Here is a 22,500-nt window from a genome sequence, read left to right as displayed (position 1 = left end):
GAGTATGCTATTGTCCACTGCACTGGTTACATCAAGGTACTAACTGATTAATAATTAACAATTATTCCATGAGCACGTGTTGGACATAAGGTAGTGAATAGACAACGAGGCGCATGGCGAGCGAAATCGAAAAAACTTGAGGAGAGCTGATGCGATGTTGTGTTAAGACCTTGTGGTCAGACAGATGCAGGCTCATCACCCTCCAAGCTATTTAGAGACATAGGTCTTTTTCTGAGATTATATATATATATATATATATATATGACTTCACAAAGGATACAAAACTTATTGTTTTACTCTTCATTTGCATTGCTTTCTTAAATTATCTACTATGGAGAGGTTATCTGACATTAGATGTGTGTGATATATATATATATATAAATCTCAAGGAGTTGTTAGCGCCATCCAAATTTCAGGTAAGCTCTTGTAGAAATCAAAGAGAAGAAAATGGGGGTTGTTCAAAATGCAATAAGAAATGCAATCTCTGTAAAAATTATTTAATTCAAACTTCAAAATTTCAAAGTTCAGCTACTGGTCGTCATTATTCCATTCAACAAAAACTTTCTTGTTCATCGCAAAATGTTATTAATTTTATTTGGCCACTTGTGCCAAATGCAACTTGCAATATGTAGGCTCCACCTCGACTGAATTTAAAGTAAGATTTTGTAACCACAAGTCGAACATGCTGAAGAACAAAAGAACTTGTGAATAGGTAATCCACTTTAATAACTCTGAACATGAAATTTCACAAATCAATTTCATCATTATCAAACAAATTAGGTCTTTTGAAAATTCTTTACATCTTGAACAATTGTTACTCACTAGGGAGGCCTATTGGACTGCGCAATTATTTACCCTTAATCCTCGTGATCTTAATAAAAGGCGGGAATTTAGATCGAAACACCGCATTAATTACTACAATCGAGTGGTTGTGAGTTGACATTTTCCCAATATGATGCATTTTTATCGATGTGTCACCTATAGTTCTTTATTTGTTTTTGATTGTTAAATCCATGTCACCTTGTAGCTTAGACCTTTGTTTTGTTACGTTTCCTTAATTTCAATGTTTCTGCTCTGTATATATAAGCCGCTGTTTTTGTGATTTGCACTCATTGTAAATAGTTTTTTAGTTTTTAACTTTTAAGCTGAAGAAGGCCGAACGGCCGAAACGTCTTATTAAACCCCGTCCAGAACAGTCAAGAGTTTGTCTCTTTGTCGCTTTTTCTTACGTACACTTAAACATATATATATATATATATACATACATGTATGTTACTTGTTTTTCCATGCAGAAAGTCATTCAAAACTGGGATGCAATAACCAGTTTATGGTGCCATCCATCATAGAGATAAACCTCAGCCTTGGGACAAATTATTATGAATGCAAATTTTGTAACTTGTGCAACCTACTATTGGAAGTGAAACCTTTAGTAAAAAGTGCAAAACATGTGTTTTATGTTGCTGAAATTCAACCTTTGAGAGTTTTAATATTTTAAGGCTAGTGGCACTTTACAAACTGTGAGCCCTCAAAGTAGCGTCCTTTATATGCCTATGTACTTTCTAGTGTATTGGAGCTCTGCAACTCAAACATTTCTCGTTGTTCACAGACCTTTGGGAATAACTCAGCTGTTTGTGGTGCAGGTGACACAGACACAAATGAGACAAGCTGTTTAGTAACTATTGGGAAACTTCAGCCTACAAGTGTTCCCCAGAGCAATGATTTAGTTGACTCTCCTCCGGTCACCGAGTTTATTTCCAGGCATAGCCTTGATGGCAAGTTCACATTTGTGGATCAGAGGTAATTTACCTGTCATATAGACCTTGTTAATTAACTCTCTTGGTGAACACTTCTGTATCAAACGTCTTGAAGACTGCCCCTACCTCCATTCCTTTTACATTAAAAAAAGAGACCCTAAACGACTTCCCAGTTTTACAATGTCAAACTTGTTTTGATTTCTTGCCTTTCAGAGTAACAGACGTGTTAGGTTACAAGCCTCAAGAACTTCTTAATGAAGTGTGTTTTGATTTCTTTCATCATGATGACTTGGAACATATGATGGAGAGTTATCAGCAGGGTTTGTTTTTTACTTTTTAGGCTGGGAAGATTGGTGGGTTTGGGGTTATTAAAGTAGCAATCATCTTCACAATCGTTTCTGGTTTAGAGCGGTTTTCAATTGACTGTTGTGAAACAAATACCTTATTACATGAAATTTTTGCGACATGTTAATTTCGCGATTTTGAGGTTCGCATATTTCGCGACACCTTAATTTCGCGATTTTGTGAAAATTTGAGTGAGACACACTCAAGGAGCCAGAATGTCCTTAAATTTCACAATTTTTTTTAAATTGCGAAATTCGCAAAATTAACGTGTCGCGAAAATTTCATGTAATAAGGTACCAAAGTAATTCCTTCAATCAATTACAGCAGGTGCAAGCATCTCAATGAACCAATCCAAATCTGTAACTTCCATGTAAGTTGCTCAAAGCATGGAAAAAATCGCACTTGCAAGTCGCGATTGGTTTTGGTTGATATTACTTTCAACAGTCCTTTGAAAACTGCTCTAATATATGTAAATTTATAAGTACAAATTTTAGCCTGACCTAACCCTAGCCTATTAACCCTCTTTCTATCCACCAAACAATTTTTCTGTCTCTTTTGTACTTATTGCAACCATCTAGTCTTTCTTTCAATCAAATACTTAATTATCATGAACCTTGGCTTCCTGAGGTTTCCTCACCACTTGCTATTTTTAGTGTAGTCCATAGTTGAACTTAAAGTTGTGATTTGTAGAAAGCTGTAACTGATGTAGAATTTTTTATATATCTTGTTTGTAATTTATGTACAAATCTTTCCTCAGTCTAAATCAGTGGTAGTAGTGGTAAATAAATAAATAAATAAACCAAAACTTAATCTAATTCTTCTCATTTATCCCAGCTGTATGTTTGTTTTATAAATCTCTTTTGTTACTAAAAATTCACCTTCTGGCAATGGTTCGGTCCATGTGCAAAGAATGAAGAAGAATGCTTGATTGACGTAAAAAATTACTTTGCTGAATGTTTTTTTGTACTGGTGACATGATGTTATGGAGGGGTTTTAGCTCAAGGCGAGATTATGCCACTATGACAATTTGCTTTTAGGTGACCTGAAACAGGTGTTTGGTGTTTTTTTGGTATATGTAATATTTAATGGTTTGTATTTGGACCTGAAAATGCCATCATTTGATTCCCTTATAACCAAATTGGTCAAAAGAAAGGGCAAAATGGAAGAGGTTTTTTTCGTTGTTGTTGTGCTAACCACCTATATGTTTTTGCCTTTTTTTCCATTTTAGTCATGAAACTCAAAGGTCAAACCTTGTCTGTGAGGTACAGATTCCGTGCTAAGGATGGGAGCTTTGTGTGGCTCAGAACAAGCTGTCACAGCTTTCAGAATCCATACACTGATGAAGCTGAGTACATTGTTTGCTCCAACTGTGTGGTTCAAAGGTTTGTGGTTTCTGTTGCATTTGGGAAAAGCATGTTCCAGACAGGTTACCAGGTCTGTCATGTCTATATTTGGTCAAAGAAGGGCCCAGTGACCATTATGTTGAAAGGTAGGGTTGAGGGGGACTATACAGTCACACAGAAGGATTATTCAAGGTGATGCATTGATCAACAAAATCACATGGACTAGAATGATAATATTTTTGTTATTTGTCCATGACTGTATTCATTAATTAACTCCCTAGCAACTCTAACTACAAATTTTTAGCATTAAAGGGGGACTTTGAGTGCTCTGAATTACTAAGGATGATTGCTTAGTTGAGGAGAGCTCCTTGTTTCCAATGTTTTCAGGGGAGTCAGGTCAAGAAGAATTTTGTTCATTGTCAGCAAAAAAAAAAAAACCGTTATTGTCTGACAGAAAACTTACTCCAAAAACTACTCACACTAACGAGAACTCTCAAATTGTACATGCAACCTCTCAGTCTTATATATCATCTATTACTACAGATGCTTATTCTATAAATAAGGACATTCCAGAAGCTCATATGAGATTGATTCGCACCTTTTAGTTTTCAATAAAAGAAACTTCATACGAGCTTCCTCCTTGCAAAATGAGTGGTACTGTCTTTGGATTTTGGAAATGAGACGAAATGTCTGCAGGCATCCTGATACTTCACTAGGTTTTTGACTCTTGCAAAATCCTATGGTTCACAATCACAACACACTATATCAACTGCATTTTTGAAACCTTGAGAAAACATCTGTACATTTGATGCTTGTTCATCCTGTTCGTGTGCTGTATATCTTAACTTGTTTAACATGCATGTTTAGGAAGCCTCAAATAGGTCTCCGTCAGCACTAGTTTGCTAGGATTGAAATAGCATATCATACAGTACCGATTCAGGATAAACAAACAATGAAGACGCAAAAGTAACGTGCAATTCACATGTATACACTTTTTTTTACACATCTAAAATTGCTTATCATATACCGTATGCATTTGTCCCTTTGTTTTTAATAACCATAATTTTGCTTTTCCTGCATTGTTTATGTGGACAAAAGAATAAATTGCATAACTGCAGACAAGTCGAAAATTTACATACAGAACGTTTGTTTATTATCACTCTCAAACACTTTGGTGTAAATTTCTATGTTAAAAAGCTTTTTATGCACCATTTGTCAATAGCTTATTTCTCTCTTGGTGATGTTTTTGGCTTTAAAATAAATAACCAGCCAAAAGACCTGCTGACCAGAAAACACACGAATTATTTTCACTTGCATCACAGACGATTGAGAGTAAACAAAGACAAGATGACAAAAGACAAGAGGAGATCTCTTAAATACTAATGAACCTTTTTGCGTATGTGTTGACACGCGTCCTTGTTTTTTCAGATATGTTTAGACGTTTTTCATACATGTATCCAGGTTTTTGTGTATATCTTGGTTCACTTATCTCAGAGCTCCACTGTAAAAGGTCATGCAAAGTCTCAAAAGTCACGAACAGTCTCTAACACTGTATAGAAAAGAAAGCTTTCTTTTCTTATTGCAGTAATGGTAACATGCAACAGCCTATCACCCTCAGCTTGTCAAGCCCTACAATAAATTCCTCTCACAGTGGACCTTTAACAAGCAGTTCAGACTATTCAGACATTTCGCCGCACCCAGACATGACAAGTCCTGATTCTGCAGTGTCACTCTACCAGAGACGTCCTCAGATGCCTCCAGCAAGGGAAGATGCCATTTGTCACTACACCCCTGGGGGACCAGTTCCCCAAGGTAAGACAATGGCTGGAGTTGATTTAAAGTTGTTCCAGATTACATTAAATGTCTGGTGCAAAGTCTTAGAAATATGAATTGAATAGTGGACCTTCTTAAAAGGGCTGTACACGTACCTCAGAATTTTTGTCGTGGGGCAGAGATAAAGACAGGCTCCAGTTTCACAGTTTTGTTGTTGTTGTTTTCTGTTTTTCTAGGGGTGTAGCCTTTTACCTCCTTCCCCCAATTTACCTGCCTGTTACAGGCTTACTTATTAATTTTGGGGCTAGAGAAGGGTAAAATAATAAAATTGAGAATCCTCTTTTTTGTGATGTCACTGTCACTGTCACACTGTCACACAAGTATATGCTTCCAGTCCGCTGGGGATAAATTGATCATTGTAAAGCACCTTTGAGATGTTATTGATAGGGGCGCTATACAAATGCACCACTTTACTTTACTTTACATGTACTTTACATGTTAAATGTGGTATTTATGATAGATGAAGGGAGTCAGGGTGGCTTAGTGGTTATCTATCGAGCCTCCCACCATTGCGAGCCGGGGTTCAGCTCTGGCGCCAGCCAGCATGTGGGCTGAAGTTCAGTCAATCTCAACCTAACTCGAGGGTTTTTCTCCGGGTGCTCCGGTTTTCCTCCCTCATCAAAATCAACTCACAGCTAATTAACATTTAGCTGTGGCGCTGTGCTCAGACATCAACGTGGACTGTATAGCAGCAGCCAGAGGCACCTTTGTATGCTCTCAGCCCAATATTGTGAGCTGCGCCCTTCGCAATTCAGTCCTTAATACTGCAAGTAAAGGGTGATCATCACTGCCAATTATTATTATTATTATTATTATTATTATTATTATTATTATTATTATTATTATTATTATTATTATTATTATTATTATATTATGTCTTGGACATATGAGTCTACTAACAAGTCATTTATAGGCACTTGATCTTGGTTGTTCGGTTACTCTGACCTATCTACCTCATTCCCTACACTGATATTAACATCTAGTATTAATTTTACATCTTATTAGATGTTTTGGTGTGTAGTATCGCTGAGTATTTTTAAGAGTTGTGCTGTTTTTTAATGCAACTGCTGGGGCAAGTCAAACTAGTAGAAAGACTCAGCAGGAAGTGAAACAACTGAGAACGTGTGAAAGATTTGTGCGTGACAAGCACCAGGCTAATGTCAGAACATAGACTAGTCAAACCAGTTCTTTCCTGTACAATAACTAACAATTATTCGCCTAAGGCGAGGTGAATATCAGCTTGTCTCAGTTCTTATTCACTGATGTTCACCAAGCCTGAGGTGTATTGTTTTAGTACAAATTTTTACATAGGTGATGAAAGATACTGTATGTGTTTCCTTTAAAAAAACTTATTTCTTCGTCCGTCACCTTGCCAAAACAGCCTACAGCCATTTTGAAAAAAAAAGGGTAATTATTGCATAATAATCACCTCAAGTGAAACTAATCAGCCCAGAGAATTTTCAGTTATATACTATTATGGAATAGTTGTACTTGTTTCATGCATTTTCTGTACAATAACCAATGCAGTCAGATAATAAGTCCTATTTCCATATTTGTCTCTACAATCTGACGGCGTTTCTAAAACGAGGGTAAGGGTAAGACCGAGGGTAAGGGTAAAGATATGAATACAAAAAGTATCCTAAACATGCATAAAAGCTAACCTTAGGCCTAATTAGGCCTAGACAAAAGTTTAAGGTTAGCTTTTATGCATGTTTAGGATACTTTCTGTATTCGTATCCTTACCCTTGCCCTTACCCTTGGTCTTACCCTTACCCTCATTTTAGAAACGCCGTGCAATCTCATTTTGTTGCCGCAGCATAACATTGAAATAATTTTATTAATAATTCTGTTTGTTTCTTGCAGTGTCTCCACAAATGGGAGAAGGAGGCTTGGATGCTCTTTCAAAGGTACATGTACGTTTGTTGTGGTTCAAAAATTTTCGTGGTTTAAATATTTTCAAACCAGTTCAATTTTGATTTTTCTTTGTCGACTATTCATTATAATGACCTGAAATGACATAAAATGAAAATCGAACTTGTTTAAAACATTTTTAACCAGAAAGATTATTGAGCCACAACATTTGCACTTCCCTTTCCGTGGAGGTGTAAAAATAAGCACCTCCAAATACAATATTATTGAAAGGAATCAAGGTGTGGTGGGATTCAGGCGTTTTGGGTTAATGACTAATCTAGCATTGTTTTGGGAGTTCTTCTTGTGGCTCCATAAGCATGAAGGTGTGCTCTTTCCAGTACAAAGGCTAACTTTTTGTTTAGGTGGTTTACGACAGTTTTCTGAAGAAAAAGATCAATATTTTGATATCTGTAAGAATAAAGCACCAGGATGTCTCTGAAGTGTTAATCACTTCAATGGATGTAAAATCTAATTTTACCTAACAAATAAATGCAAATCAGGGGAAAATGTTAAAGAGAGTGACCGAGCTCTTGGAGGGGGGACTGGAAACTAGACATTTCAAAGACCTTTTTCTAAAAAACTGGCTGTAGGACCCCACCTTAAAATTTCTGGATTTCCTAAGCAAGAAAAAAATAATCATGTATAGAACTGTCCGACAGATTTTTCAAAAATGGCAAAAACCGATTTTTGTCTATTTTGGTAATAAGTGAAAAACGTTTGATAGATCTTTCTAAAAAAATGTTCAATTGTTTCGTCTTCATATTGTTTACTAATTCCCAAAATTTTAACCGTGGTCATACAGCTAGGTTTTGAGAAAAAATGCCTTTGAAATGTCTAGTTTCCTGGCCCCCCCACAGGAGCTTGGTCACTATATTTAGCAATTTCCCCTGATTTTAATTTATTAGTGAGGGGTAAAATTACATTTTACATCCATTGCAGTGACCAACACTTCAGAAGAGACACACTATTGCTTTAATTTCACAGATTTTAAAATCTTGTTCTTTTTCTTTGGAAAACTGTAAAAATCCACCATTAATAGACTTTCTGTAAGTGACTTGTTTTTGTGCTTGTTTGTAAATAGCTTTAGTTAATTTTTCCATTGGGCGGACACCCAAGAGAATGTGTTATCGGCTTGCAGGAAGTAAGGTGTCGACAAGTGGACTGTGAAAGACTTCTTCAAAGAACTGTGCATTAAGTGTTGTAAAAAATTATTGTTATTGTAGATCCTCTTCCGGTAGGTTTTTAAGGGAAATTGCTTTGGTTGTCCCTGTTTTGAGTCATTCTTTTTGGCCGTTACACTGATTGATGTCATCTTTCATGAGGAAAGCAGTTTTAGTGCAAGCTGATCTAGTTGGCCACTTTAGGGTCTTGATTTCCCATGCAGCAACAATGACACGTTTTTCTTTTAGGCCAGCGAACTTAAGGACAAGAGAGGAAATGCCTCACCCAGCACTACAGTCACTCAAATAGTGCAAAAATCAGATGCATCACTTGTAAGTCCCGTTGCACCTGGAAGTGGTGCTCCAACTCCACAGAGGCTTGGAACTGGAATGATACAGCAACAGCACAGCATGGACCAAAGCAGTGGTAAGAATATTGAATGTTCTTTTGATTTATCAGTGCCCCCCCCCCCCCCCCTTCCCCTGTGGTCGTGTTCGTGAATCTTGGGCACAAGTGGTCCTTGGAAGGCTACATAATCAACCTACATTGTCAGCACATTACATCAAATCATTGGTTTATAGCAAGATTGTTAGTCTTACACGTTTTACTGTAATGGTCACAAAAACCTCTTCTTTTGTCTTGCAGTAGACCTGGACAGCCAAGAATTTTCAGCGGGACAAGCAGGTAGTCTTTTGGCTGCGCTGGTGCAAAGGCGAAATGCAATGATGTCTGCTGCAGCCGCACAGACCCAGTCTTCCCAAGGAGGATACAGTCTGATAAACGGAGGTATGCCGTCAATGATGCGGCCCAGTATGGTGGCACAACGACCTGTCGCACCCATGTCACCAATGGCCTTGTTGAGGAATCAGATGCCACGTACAATGGGTGACATGAACTCTGGTGGTGGAGTAATGGGTTATGGCAGTGCTACAACCACTCGAAATGGTCAGCCAGGCAACAGCAATGTGGTGGACACAAACCAGGGCATGAGTCCACAAGACATGATGACTGCATCATGGCAGCACCAAATGAAGCCTCAGTCTACCGCAACACTCACATCACAATTGGAGTCCGCTGGATCCCCTGGAATGTATAGTGGTTTGCGGCCGTCAATGGGTTCGTCCAATAGCCGAGGGGCAGCCCAGGGATTTTCTAGTTATTACCAGTAGCAAAGGCTGATGGACTTTTTTAGCAAGTAGTGTTCAGTACAGAATACGTACTGTAAGTGGACCTTTGTTCACTCAGAGTTATCTGGATGGCTGTTCGCGATCCTGACACAGGTGGCCAACTGCCATGTGCATGGTGATGGAAATGTATATGTACCGAACAGTTCTGGTGCATACTTTTGGTGCCCTCTAGTTTCGTCTTTGGAATCCTGATAACATTATGACATTAATTATTAAACAGCTTTCTGAAGTAAAGTTTGCAAATACTAAGAGTGACCTGTAGTTACCGGTAGTTTGAGTTTGATTCTGTGGTTTGTAGCTTTCATCATGTGTCTTCGACATCTGTTCTCCATGTTTGCGACAAGAGCTTACACAGTTTTAATTGGTGTTAGGTTTTCAGCTGGTAGGTGTTGAGAAACATTTCAAGTTGTTGTGCTGTAAGTACATGTACAGCAAGAGGAAAAAATGTCTGTGCCTTAATAATAATAGTTTAGTTAGATTTTCTATCATGTTACTGAAAACTGAAGGATTTGCATTTTACTTTTAAACTGCCATATTCAATTTGACTTGGACTGTGACTTCTGGGTAACAGTTGCAATCTACCGTAATTATTACTGGAATTGACTCAGAGAACCCATTAATTTTAGTTTCATGAGAAACCCCTTTTCATAAATTTCTTAAGTATTGAAAAGGCATATTGCAGAAAGGATGGAAACTTGCCAGAGTGACAGAATCTTTTTTTTTCTACCTCTGCTTGTGATACGCAGTTACTGGTGAAAACCTTAACTGGTTTAATTTGGTAGTTTTCTACACCATGCACAGTCATGAAAAATAACTTGTTAATTTTTTAAAGTAATTACGTTTTCAACACTCCAGAAGTGTGTATCTATTAAAAACACAACAGTATTACAAAAATTGGTTGCAAGAATCTAAAACTGTGATCTCTAAGCGGGGGTGGATCTAGGGGAGAGTGCAGGGGGTGTGCATTTCCCCCCTCCCTTGAGAAGACCTGTAGCTTTCCAGTACAACTGGTATTCTGCAAAAAAATGTCACCAGTCAGCTACCCTATTCCTTAGTTGTGCACCTAGTCCTAACAAGAATCCTGGATCCACCCCTGCTAAGGTACATACATGTATAGCATCGCACTTTCGTACATGTAGACTGTCGTGTTAGAGGCTGGCAAAGCTTTTCTGAGCTTCAAATTGGATAATAATTATTATGTCAACAGAAAGAACAAGAATAAGTTAAAAAGGTGATCACACATTTGGGATCTTTGCTACGACTAAGTGTAACAACTCAGTTTGCTTATCGGTACTTTAGTTCTTCTTAGGAACCTCAGGGGAACAACTTTTAAGAACATAAATGTACTTGCTCACAGTAACAGGACATTTTTTATCATTATTATGGGCTAAACCAAACCTTTTTGACATACAGCTACTCTTATCTCACAGGAGAACAGGGCTTGTGGAAATTTGAAAAGGGTATTCTGAAACTACTGATTTATAACTATGGAAATAATAGTAAATTAGAGCGAGTTTTAATCGAGTGTCGTAAAACCAAAACCAAAGTAATCACTTTGGCCAATCAAAAAGGACGGAGACAATCCAGTGAACCAATCAAAACTCAAAGTAATTTCACGTAGCCAACACAACCTGGGAAAATGTGCACGCACGAGCCGCGATTGATTTTGGTTTCACCTGTGATTGGTTGAAAAAGTGACGTGAGAACTTTGAACTAATGGCTGAGTGAAGTAATCATAAACCAAACCAATTCGCTAATTACTTTTGACACGATTGAAAACCGCTCTATTACTGTGGCACTAAAGTTAACACTCGATAGGAGCAAGGCACATTGTGTTTTAATCAATATTGATGTAGGCAACTTTAGAGAGTGGTTTGTCTGGTAATCAAGAACATTTTAAATCATCTTATGGCATTCTCCTTTCATTTTCACCCCAGGGCTTCCCTCTGATTCCCAATGGACAGGTTTCTTCTCATGCTTTATTCTCTTTTATGGTGACATGGAATTTTTGTTTAATATACAAGCAACCTCTTCAGTTTGCTCTCCAGTGCAAGTCATGTGAAGCTTCTTGTAGCGGAGCTCTGCTTGCCTTCCCTGGAGCACCATTGGTAAGAATATGGTAACCCGTCTGTGCAAGAATATTTGCTCCTGGTCACTGTATGTTCATCCACCCTCCATATATATTAGCTTAGCCCTGAAAATTTGAAGGTGTGAATAGGTGATTCTAAAATCCATTCTTTTCTGATACAAATGCATCTTTGAATGACAAACTAGTAATGTACATGAATAATTTCTCCACCAATATGATTGGCTACGAGAAATGCAGTTCCCTGATTCCCAGGGTCTGTCTTGTAACCAGTTACAAGAGACACTGGGATCTAGGTTGAAAAACAGGTAACAAACCAAGCACTTTGATTGGACAATGAAAAAAGCAACTCACAAATAACCAATCAAATGTGAGCTTGGATGGCCCAAAATTTGGGTATGCGATGTATGATAGATTAGGCGTGGTTACACACACACACCTCAGTAAATGCCATTTCCCATGGTAAATTACCGGTGGCCCGTGGTGCTCTTGTACCTCAGGCAGCCAAACACTTTTCCAACTTACCATGTTAAACGTCATGGGCGCTCTATCTCATCTTTTTTTACGGATCCATGGAAATTTACCTTGGGAAATGCCGGTCAAACAAACTAAATGCAGTTTCAGGTGGTAAAAGGGTCATTTTTACCGCAGTAAAAGTGCCCCATGTAATTGCATCTATGATACATGTTCTTTGCTGTGATCTTCTTACGTCTACAAAACTCCAGCGATAAAAATTCAAACGCGCTTTATTCTTCATTCAACTGCCTATGACAGTGCGAACTCAACCCACGCGGTGAAAGCGAAAAGTGGTTAAGACTAGAAAGCAAACAGATACAAAAATTACTTAGTAAAATGAACTAATCGTAAACAGAAACTCTGCGGGTCTAATTTGCAGGTCGCAGGTCACTGGTTGCAGGTCATTGTTTCACCAATACAGAAAGTATCCTAAACATTCTTAAAAGCTAACCTTAAGCCTAATTAAGCCTAAACAAAAGTTTTTAGGCCTAAGACTAGCTTTTATGAATGTTTAGGATACTTTCTGTATTGGTGAAACAATGACCTGCGACCTGCGACCTGCGACCTGCAGATTAGACCCGCCGACAGAAACTCAACGAAAAGATACACTTACATTTGTTAGGAGCTGGTAACTGAATATTGATTGCTCGAAGCGAAGAAAGTAACAAACAAACTGCAGAAAGCGAAACTACTAGAACTACTCACAAGCGAAAATGACTGATCGAGAACCCTAGAAATGACTAAATTAAGCCTTAAATACCTCTAAGAGAACGAATAAATTAAGCACTAAATTCCTGATTAAAAGACTGACAACTGCATTCCTAAGAGAGGAATGCAACTCCCCAATCTTCTCACAGCTACAAAAAGAGCCTGCTTGCAAGCTAGAGATATTACCACAACTTCACAAATAAGGAATATACTTTTTCCCAACAAGTCATCAATATAATGAGGTATTGGCAGTGACCTCACAATCAGAATAATAATTGTTTATAGTAAGGTGTCTGGTATACCACAGTTATACTCCACTCATAGTGTTGCCTTATTATCATTTATTTCTCTTTAAAACTCAACAACCAGTGTAAAAGAGACCAATGGTTAACATTAACAGCTTCTTTGAATCTAGTACTAGTGTTACCCTTTCTCTCCTTGGAGTAACGCTTACAGATTTCACTCTGTTGGAGGCCAGACGATTTTACTCATCAACGGGAAACCCATTGTTGAGCGTGAGAGGGGTTCATTATAGGGGGCATGGTGTTTGCGTAGACATAGCCCTTTTGCTCCTACAGAAAAGACAACTAAAGTTATCTGCCATTAGACTGTAAACCTGCAAGTGTCACTCTTAGAACCTGAAGGGTATAAAATATACTGAATTATAACTATCGTTTTTACACACCTAAACGTTACAGATGATCTTGTGACCAGAAAAACTCTGTCCCACCTAAGATCATAATCGACCACTTAATTACAATCGATCATGTTACATGTAATTTAATGAGTACATTAATTTTATTATTATACCAAATACACAACTACAGACTATGAAAAAAATATTTTAAAGGCTTCTGTACCTGCAAACAATAATGATGTTGATGATTATTTTTATTTACATTACACAAAATGATTTTGTCCATGCATTTCAATGGTGATTTCCCAGTCTTAACACCAGGATTGTAACAAACTGCCAACCACAAGCTAAATGTCAATTCACAATTTTGTAGATCTCTAAGTGATTGAAACATAAAAAATGGTTTTGAAGTGAGTTCAATCTGGTCACATCTGGCAAAAATGGGGATCTAGTGTTCATATCTTGATTCGTTTAATGAAGCTTCTGGTCTTTTCTCAACTGTTGTCCAGCATCTGGTGTTGTGAAAACTTTGAATATCCAGAAGCCCTGATTTGCAAGTTAAGGAAACTAAACTAATCTCACGCACAGCAGGATGTGGGTCATGGGAATAATTATTCCTATGAAGTCACAACTCAAGGTCTCTCTTCTCTGCCTTCACAAAGAGTGTCAAGTATTTATGAGTCAATGAGTCAATGAGTCAATGAGTTAGTGCAGTTAATTAAATCATAAAACGAAAGCTAAAATTTCAGAGAGTGCTTACGCCTAATCACTGAAACGAGGGCTTAGGCTTAATCAACAAATTATTGCTATATTGACTGTGATCAGTCTCATTGACTCATGACTCATTTGACTCATAAAACATGCGTTGTCCTCCACAAAGGAGGAAGAGAGCACAGAGTCTGGGAATGAGGTTGTATTTTAATCTTCGCTTATCAGGTTTTTGGTCTCACAAGCACATTACACCATTGAATACAATTTAACAAGGGCATATCACAATAAATTCGTTGCCTGGAATGACATTATCAAGCAGGCAGCCCAGTGAGTTCTTGTAGTTCAATGGGAAGTGTAATTTGAAATCCTGCCTTGGACTCTGATATCTATATATTCTTTGGCCATTCATTTCATTTACTTCGCAACTAGCATATCACCTCTCTCACAGACACATGCACTACACCAGCCACCATTAATAGTTGCATTATCACATTTGAATCACATGACATTGTCCAGCCTCCACATAAGTAAGACAGAATGCTCGTACTTGAAGTTCAATGGGTGAAGGGTTTGATTGATGTCAAAGAGGCCATAGGATTGAACCCTGACTGTGACTCTGGGAGGGGGACGTGTATGACATTTCTTTTGTTTTCTTGTCTGTTTTAGACGTAAATTTGTAATGCACTATACAATAATATTGAACAAAAGAGTTTTCGAAGTTTCTGAAATTTTTCTTGAATGGTGAGCAGCCATAGGCGCAAACATCCCTGTCAGACAATTCCATTTGATTTTCAAACAATTTCAGAAAATTTCAAGGTTAATGGATAGCACTTTAAATTTAGGATTGCTAAATTTATCTGCGCTGATATAAATGATGATGATGATGATGATTATTATTATTATTTGTGAAATTTCATAATTGGCAAGATGGAGGCACTTGCCTTCTACACTTGTGACTAAATCCAGCAATCGTTCTAACCAGCGGTCTGGGTGAAAACATTGATCGCTCTCATTCTTGCAGGAATTGCAACCTGGTCATTTACTAGTACAGATATTACAAATTTGAGCCCATGAGAATGAGAGCCCTAACACCAAACCAATGTTTTCACACAGACTGCTGGTTGGATCGATTCCTGGATTTAGTTACAAGTGCCTTCTACCAAGCTATGGTGACAGAGAAGTTAGAGCTGTTGCTCCTGAGTTGTGGAATTCTCTGCCCCTCTACCTTAAAAAAATCTAACAGCACTGAGGCATTTAAAACGGGCCTTAAGACTTTCCTTTTTCGTAAAGCATTTATGTAACTTCCTTCGATATAACTTGCGATTTTATTCTTAGTTGTTCTTAAAACCCGGCTTTTATATCGTGAAACTTAGTTCTTAATTAATTTTACTATTTTATTCTTATCATTTGATCATATGTAAATGCACTTAATCAGTTAATTAGTTTTAATATTTAATTCTTACCATTGAATCATATGTAAACCCATTGAGATTTGCTTTCAGAGATAAAGGCTACTAAAGCATATTGGAATCTAGTGCGAAAAGCCACTGCAGCCAAGCTTCAAACTGATATTGATTGGTGAAAACTGGGTCTGGTCACCTTGTTGTGAAGGACAATGATAAAGCTTGCTTGATGAATAACTACTTTTCCTCGATTGGTTAGAAATTGAGACTGGTTCTGAAGCCTTCAATTATCCTGTTATTGTTTTCTGATTTTGCTGTCGCAGTCGCAAAGCATACCATCACTTTCTGAAGTTAAGGTGACTGAAGATAGCGTCATGCAACAAATTAAGCTAATTAAATCCAACAAAGCTACCAGTCCTGGTGGTATTTCTCCAAACCTTTTGAAATTAGCCAGCCAAGTATTGAGTCCACATCTGACCAGCCTTTTTAGATGGAGCATGGACCATGAAATTGCGTATGAAAGTTGGAAACTAGCATGGGTGTTCCTATTTTCCAAAAGGGACGACCACGCTGATCCAGGGAATTATCAACCGGTTCCTTTGTTCTCTGTTCCTAGTAACCTGCTCGAAACTGAAATCATTTTCCTTTATTTATTTATTTTATTTAAAAACTCGATCTGAGGCAGGTGGGCATACAATAGAATACTACGTCTCCTGCTAGGTAAACCCACCACCTAACCATCCCCCTAAAAAGAATTGATACCCAATCGCTGGAACCCCAATAATAAAAGAAAAACCAAAAGAAAGAAGTATTCTGAAAAAAAGAAGGTTAACAGGAACAGACTAATTTGTAAGAATGAATGTCATCTTGATTGATTCAGAAAACTGAACATAGTCTATTATAGATAAAAGATTTTAACTTTTTCTTAAAAGGTACTATCTAAACCTCCAATCTTATAGCAGTAGATAATGCATTCCATAGATTAGTTATTCAGATGACGAAAGAGTTGCGGAAAAGAGAGGTATTAGCGGTTTTGTTATAGAGAAAAAGCCCACAAGAAGACGTTACTAAACAATGAAGCACCAAAACACCATCTATGACCCCACCATACATTAAACACTAACCAACAAAGGTTGGATTTGAGATTAAACATTGTTTTAGGCTTAATTAGGCCTAAAAAGATATTTGTTTTGCTGTTTCGTGGGTTAGTAATGCCTCCCACAAGATCCCCAACAGGAACATCCACTACAAAATTGAACAAGGTTATCTCGGTTAATGTCAATAAGTCCATACACTTCTAGAAAAATAGTAAATCAAGATATTCCAGCCAGTAGTTAATAGGTAGATGGTTAAGGTTCAAAAGTCTGTCCTTGTATTAGAGTTTAGAATTCTTGCAAATAAAACGTGTATCTCTCCTTTCGATATTTTTTACTTCCAGCATCAATGCGGGAGATTGTGGTGCCCGAAGCTGTGAAGCGTAGCACAGGTTAGTCAGAGCACACAAGGGAGATATAAAGCAGCTTCAGGGAATTCTTCTTGAGGTTACCCGAGCAGTTCCTTTTTAGAAATCCAAGCATTCTATTAGATTTTCCAACCATTTGAGCAATGTGTGCATCCTGCAATATCGATATTGTGAATCAAGTGACAAGTAATAGTAACTTATTAACTCCAAATCAGTGGGCTTACAGAAAGCTCACTCCACTGAACTACTTATTGTTCGCCTTACAGAGAAATGGGGGAGGTTTGTTGATAGCGGCCTCACAGTTGCCGGTTGTGTTTGTAGACTTTAAGAAAGCTTTTGACAGTGTATTGCACTTCCACCTTTTAGAGAAATTGCATAGGCAGTTTGGCATCAATGGTCAACTCTACGCCTGGATGAAGAATTATCTGTTGGATCAAAAGCAGTTTACGGGGATAAATGGTAAAGAATCTTTCTTCAAAAATGCAAGTTAGGTGCAGAGTTCCACAGGGTTCAGTTTTAGGCCCTACTTTGTTTACATTGTTCACGAACTATTTACCTTCATCTATTACATCCGGAGATACGTTTATGTAGACGTAGCTTGTAATTTGCTAAATGTGTACTTGAAGAGCTTTTCACCTGGTGTACAAACAAACCCCTTAACTCCTCCTCCTGGCAAATGCGAGGTAATGTTACACTCCAAAGCTTGGCTTAGAGGTCCACTGCCTGCCATTTATATCAGGGAGTCCATTTACATCAGCGATCATAAAATACAAGGCTAAGACCAGACTTCTGGATGTCAAAATTTGGCAAATAAATTGAGCCTCCTGCAGAAATCCAAGTTTCTACCAAGTCTTGCGTACAAGTCATTTTATCTGAAGGTTATCCAGCTATCCTTTATGTACACGTTGCCAGTGTGGGGAGTGTAAGTCAGACCAATTTTTTTTAAGACATTGGGAAGACATCATTGCTGTGCTGCCAGGATCATTTTTGGTTTTCCATTCAACATGCCAACAGTTGACGTTTTAGCTACAGTAAAGTGGAACACCTTAAATTAATGCATCAATGTAAACTTTCTATAATGAAGCTTTTACAAAGGTTTCTATGGTATGCTTCCACACGCTTTAGCTGAACAGTTGATAACCCACAGCAACAGATCTGTTTCAAGAATGAATGGGTTGATAGCTCCCAGTTTTGCATCCATTACTTTTAGAGGGGCTACTCTCTGGAACGCCATAGGTTATTCAAAATGTTCTATTTTAGATTGCATGGACATGAAATCCTTTTTGAAAAATGTCGTTAAATTAAATGTTATGCTTTTAACACTTTTAATTTCAACGTTTTGGCCCTGCATATTATCAATAATAGATCTGAGAATTTCATATATTTTTAATGGTCTTCTTAAATTTTTAAAATGCCTATTTTATTATGAATGATTTGATTTTATTCCCTCGATTGTAGTTTTAATAATTTTAGAATTTATCACTAATTTGTAATTTTGTACATGATCCCACAAGCCTTTAGCTTTGAATTTAATATCATGTATAAATAAATCATGTGTTGTATTATTGAGACTGCGTGTAGTGCGTTTCAATAATAATAATAATAATAATAATAATAATATTATTATTATTATTATTATTATTATTATTATTATTATCATCATCTTGTTTTCGCACATTGGATTTCCAATGGAACTTCAGTACTCCAGGAAGCTTGGTGACAACAAGTCTCCTCAAACTTCTAGGACCTTCCTAAGAATCCTTGCCGTGTTCAGAATAACACTTTTCTGAAGCTCATCTATCTTGGTCTCTATACCAATATTATTATTATTATTATTATTATCATCATCATCAACCAGCAAGCAAATTCTTGACATTCTTATCCACACCACAAATGAGAAGGTGAAGGAGCAAAAAACCTGCTCACAGGCTAATTTTTTTTTTTTTTGCAAGGATACAAGTGCTGCAACATGAACACAAACCAAGAAACATACTCCATAGACAATAAGTGTGGGGTACTGCCCTTGTGATGAGGTCGCCATCTTAGGGCATGAGGGCCTGCAATATAAATAGCAACAGAGCCTTAGGGCGGCTTGTGTAAACAATAACTAAAATTAATCCTTGTCATCACTATAAACGTCGCAAGTGCGAGCACAAGCTGAAGCAACATATGCAGAAGCGAGAACTTGTCATTAATGTTTGGCCTAAAGGTGCAAAGGACACAACAATCTTGCAGAAGCAAATATTCCCCATTGCAGCACCTGCTACCCGAGAAAGAAAAAAATTAATGTTCCTGAATTTGTTTTAAAAACCTTTTTCTTCCTCAGCAAATGTTTTCTCGTTTGCGCACCAAGGAAACCTTTGGGGAAACAACGTTTTCACAACAATGTATCCTTGTTATGGAGGTATATCTGTGACAAAATTCAATACTGAAATAGAGTTATTGAAATCCTGAATGCCTCTATCCATATCTGAATGGCAACAAGCCAATTCTGCAAAGACCATCACGGAAATAGGCATAAGGCAAAGAGCAAGACGCAAATAGCCATAACGTAAAGAGGAATAATGCAAAGAGCCACAATGCAAAAATGCATAACGCAAATACTCATAATGCAAAAGGCATAACGCAAAATAGCCATAACGCAGAGACATAGTGCAAATGCCCTTTGAAGAATGGAGACTAGCTATGTACTCCGTAAATAATTTCAGCTCTAAAAAAACTGTCAATCGATTGTTCTAGGGAAAGGACATATAATTGCTGTTGAACTACTTCTTCCAGTTTAGGTTATGCTTCTTTGCGTTATGCTTCATTGCACTCTCCTTTTTGCGTTATGGCCATTTGTGTTGTGTCTTTGCGTGATGCCTTTTTGCGTGATGCCTATTTGCGTTATGCCTATTCCCCTCATGGTTATTTGCATGATGCCTATTTGCGTCATGGCTGTTTAAGTATGGCTATTTCCGTTATGCCTTTCTGCGCTATGCCTCTTTCCGTGATGGCCATTTACAGAATCAGCTTGTTGCCATTCAGCTTTGGATTGATGCATTCATGATTTGGTTGATTTTATTTCAAATACTGATCATTGAATTTTGTCATAGATATACCTCCATACCTCATTGGGCGCTTAGAAACATGATCAAGACGCTGGTAAGCTGTGACCACCCGAAAAATAAGAGAGAGCTTAAGGACGGTGCCTACTATTGTTATTGTGCATACATTTCTGTGCATCTCCAGATACTCGGGTTTCCTATCGGTGATGCTTACTAATGCAGGGATATTTTTGCGCGGTTTAAAACTATGCAGAAAACTAGATCTTCATAAGTACTCTTGATATCCAAAAAGAAAATTGGGGATAACCATGCATTCTTTAGAGATAATTAAGCTTCAATTTGAGAAAGACGCCATACATTCCTTTGTATTTTAGAGCTTTTTACAAATATTGTTCATGAATAATCTTTGAAAAATGCGTAGTTACCACCAATTTTCTTTTAGGATGGCAATGACACTTATTAGATCTACCTTTCCTGCGTAGTCATAAATCAGGGAAAAAATACCTTTGAATTAGTAGGCACCGTCCTTAAGCACGCGCGTTTTTGAGACGCGGACGGCAACCGGAAGAGAACATTTCGCGTGCCAGGACAGTGGCGTCTCCCAGAGTTTTTATTTTATCATCTCTAATGGGGAAAAGGTACTTAGTAATGTAAATGTGGTTGTGTAAAGACAAGTTAAAAGGGAAAACAGCTCACTTCCGGTTGTTGTCCCCGTCTCAAAACGCGCGTATCGATACGTACGTACATATATGCACAAATCAGTCTTAAAGCTGCAGATTGTCAGTAGTTTTACGACGGCAAGTAATACGAGAACCACAAAACAACAAATACAACAAAAACACTACAAAAATATTGTAGACAAACCTTCTAGTGTCAATTTTCGGCGTTAGGAATCTTGCACAGAAATAGAGCGGGAGTACTGGAAACTTGCATCATCTAAGTTACCTATGATTGGCCCTGAGCGTTTTTACAAAAGTTACCGGTACCTCCAGTCCGGTCTATGAGCTTTTTGTTGATTGGCTGAATTGAATGCCTGTCAAGAAAGACTTTGTTGTGATTTGCTAATGAATTAGAAACCGTTCATCGTGGTTGCTGAAGGTCTCATGGCGCATGCACGAATGGATTGCGTTAGCGACTGGGAGAGGAGGGATCCTAAAAAACTACTTTGACCAACTAGTTGTAATTTTGAAGTATTTTTGTCTCCCGCATTTTGAGCTTTATGGAGTTGCATACACGTGGGGCAAGCGGTGAAAGTCAGTTCCCAGCTTATTCAGAAGCTCCGCAAGGAAAAAGTCAACACAGTGGACGTGTCAAGTAAGATTCAAGTTGAAAATGGAACGATTCTAGTTTTTTGTTTTCAACATTGATTACCCGGTGCTTCGTTTTTTTCGATCACCAGAAACCTGATTCATATAATCTTTCAAAGCTTGTAGATCAACCAAGAGTTCCATGGAATTTGTTCTGCGTTGTGGATGCGATCAACTGTGGCAGGTACAAGGGCAAATTAGTATCTCGTATTCTGCGGGATGTGTTTAGCGAAGGAATGCCGCGTTGTTTTTCTCTTGTTACAAGTTGTTCAACGTATTTTTTTAATCAGGGTGATCGTTCTACATTGCCAGGTTACGTGAATGGTCATGCCAAAGCCACACCACGAAGATAATCACCAATGCACTCGATCTGTCTGGATGCCAGTTTTAACCGCAGTTTGGTGAGTGGCCTGTAGCTTCATATCATCCTAGCGATGTCACCAATCGCTTTCTTAACAAAAACATGTGTTCGCTCATTTCTGATAACTTTTCTTTTACTTTTCTACAGCGTCCGCTGGTGGACGAGTTTGTTTATTAACGATACCAAGTCGGGAGACATACAGAGGGTTCGAGAGATCATGTTGGAACGAGAAAACAGGTCGAGGCCAATCCAAAAATCACTCAGAAATAAATACTCAGCCTAAACTTTTTTTTTGTACTTAGTATTTCTTTCTATACGTGACAAATTTCGTTACGTATACTTTAAGGATAATATAATTTTCTTCTAAACAAATGACCAGATATTTTGTCCGAATACGTTGGGTGTGTAATGTGGTTTGTTTAATTTTTTACACATCACAAAACAGAAATATTTCGTAATGCGAATAGATTTTTTTTTTATTGGTTTGTTTTTTATTGGTTGGTTTTTTTTGTTGCTGGGTGCAGCCATTTGTTGTTTAACCCCATGATCCTCTACGTGTCAACATGTAAGGATGATGGTTTATCAGTGATTAGTTCATTTTTTTGTTCTTGTGTTAGTAAATATGTATCCGGCCTGTTTTGGGATCGATTTTGCACTAAGTCATGTCTCTTGGTCTGCTTTTGAAGTTTCACTCTGGTATGAAGATTTCAAGCAAAATAGATAATTTT

General features: G+C 37.7%; 1 protein-coding gene and 1 long non-coding RNA gene across 5 annotated transcripts in view; one reads left to right on the top strand and one right to left on the bottom strand.

The window, feature by feature from the left end:
- LOC138038481 (protein cycle-like) overlaps positions 1-22,500 on the top strand; it is a 44,023-nt gene that overhangs the window by 9,513 nt on the left and 12,010 nt on the right. For 2 of the 4 annotated variants that reach the window (XR_011130240.1, XR_011130241.1), the window contains exons 10-14: positions 1-36; positions 1,607-1,797; positions 1,968-2,074; positions 3,328-3,481; positions 5,028-5,254. The exon at positions 1-36 is cut by the window's left edge and continues 119 nt beyond it. Coding sequence is in view for 2 of the 4 variants with exons in the window: in XM_068884355.1 (XP_068740456.1) it covers positions 1-36; positions 1,607-1,797; positions 1,968-2,074; positions 3,328-3,481; positions 5,028-5,254; positions 7,139-7,182; positions 8,596-8,773; positions 8,993-9,516 (1,461 nt within the window). In the remaining 2 variants the exon portion in view is untranslated. Of the gene's footprint in view, positions 37-1,606; positions 1,798-1,967; positions 2,075-3,327; positions 3,482-5,027; positions 5,255-7,138; positions 7,183-8,595; positions 8,774-8,992; positions 11,440-22,500 lie in introns of those variants that run through there. The other 2 variants (XM_068884356.1, XM_068884355.1) reach the window with 2 other exon arrangements.
- LOC138038483 (uncharacterized) lies at positions 13,166-21,002 on the bottom strand. Its single transcript, XR_011130242.1, has 3 exons — positions 20,969-21,002; positions 19,015-19,114; positions 13,166-14,027 (listed from the first exon to the last, which is right to left on the bottom strand). It is a non-coding gene; the product is annotated as an uncharacterized lncRNA (long non-coding RNA).

This window comes from Montipora capricornis, chromosome 2 (assembly GCF_036669925.1).
Source record: "Montipora capricornis isolate CH-2021 chromosome 2, ASM3666992v2, whole genome shotgun sequence".
In the NCBI taxonomy this organism is placed as follows: domain Eukaryota; kingdom Metazoa; phylum Cnidaria; class Anthozoa; order Scleractinia; family Acroporidae; genus Montipora; species Montipora capricornis.
Note: the sequence above shows the minus strand (reverse complement) of the source record. Positions and strands in the feature narration are given on the sequence as shown.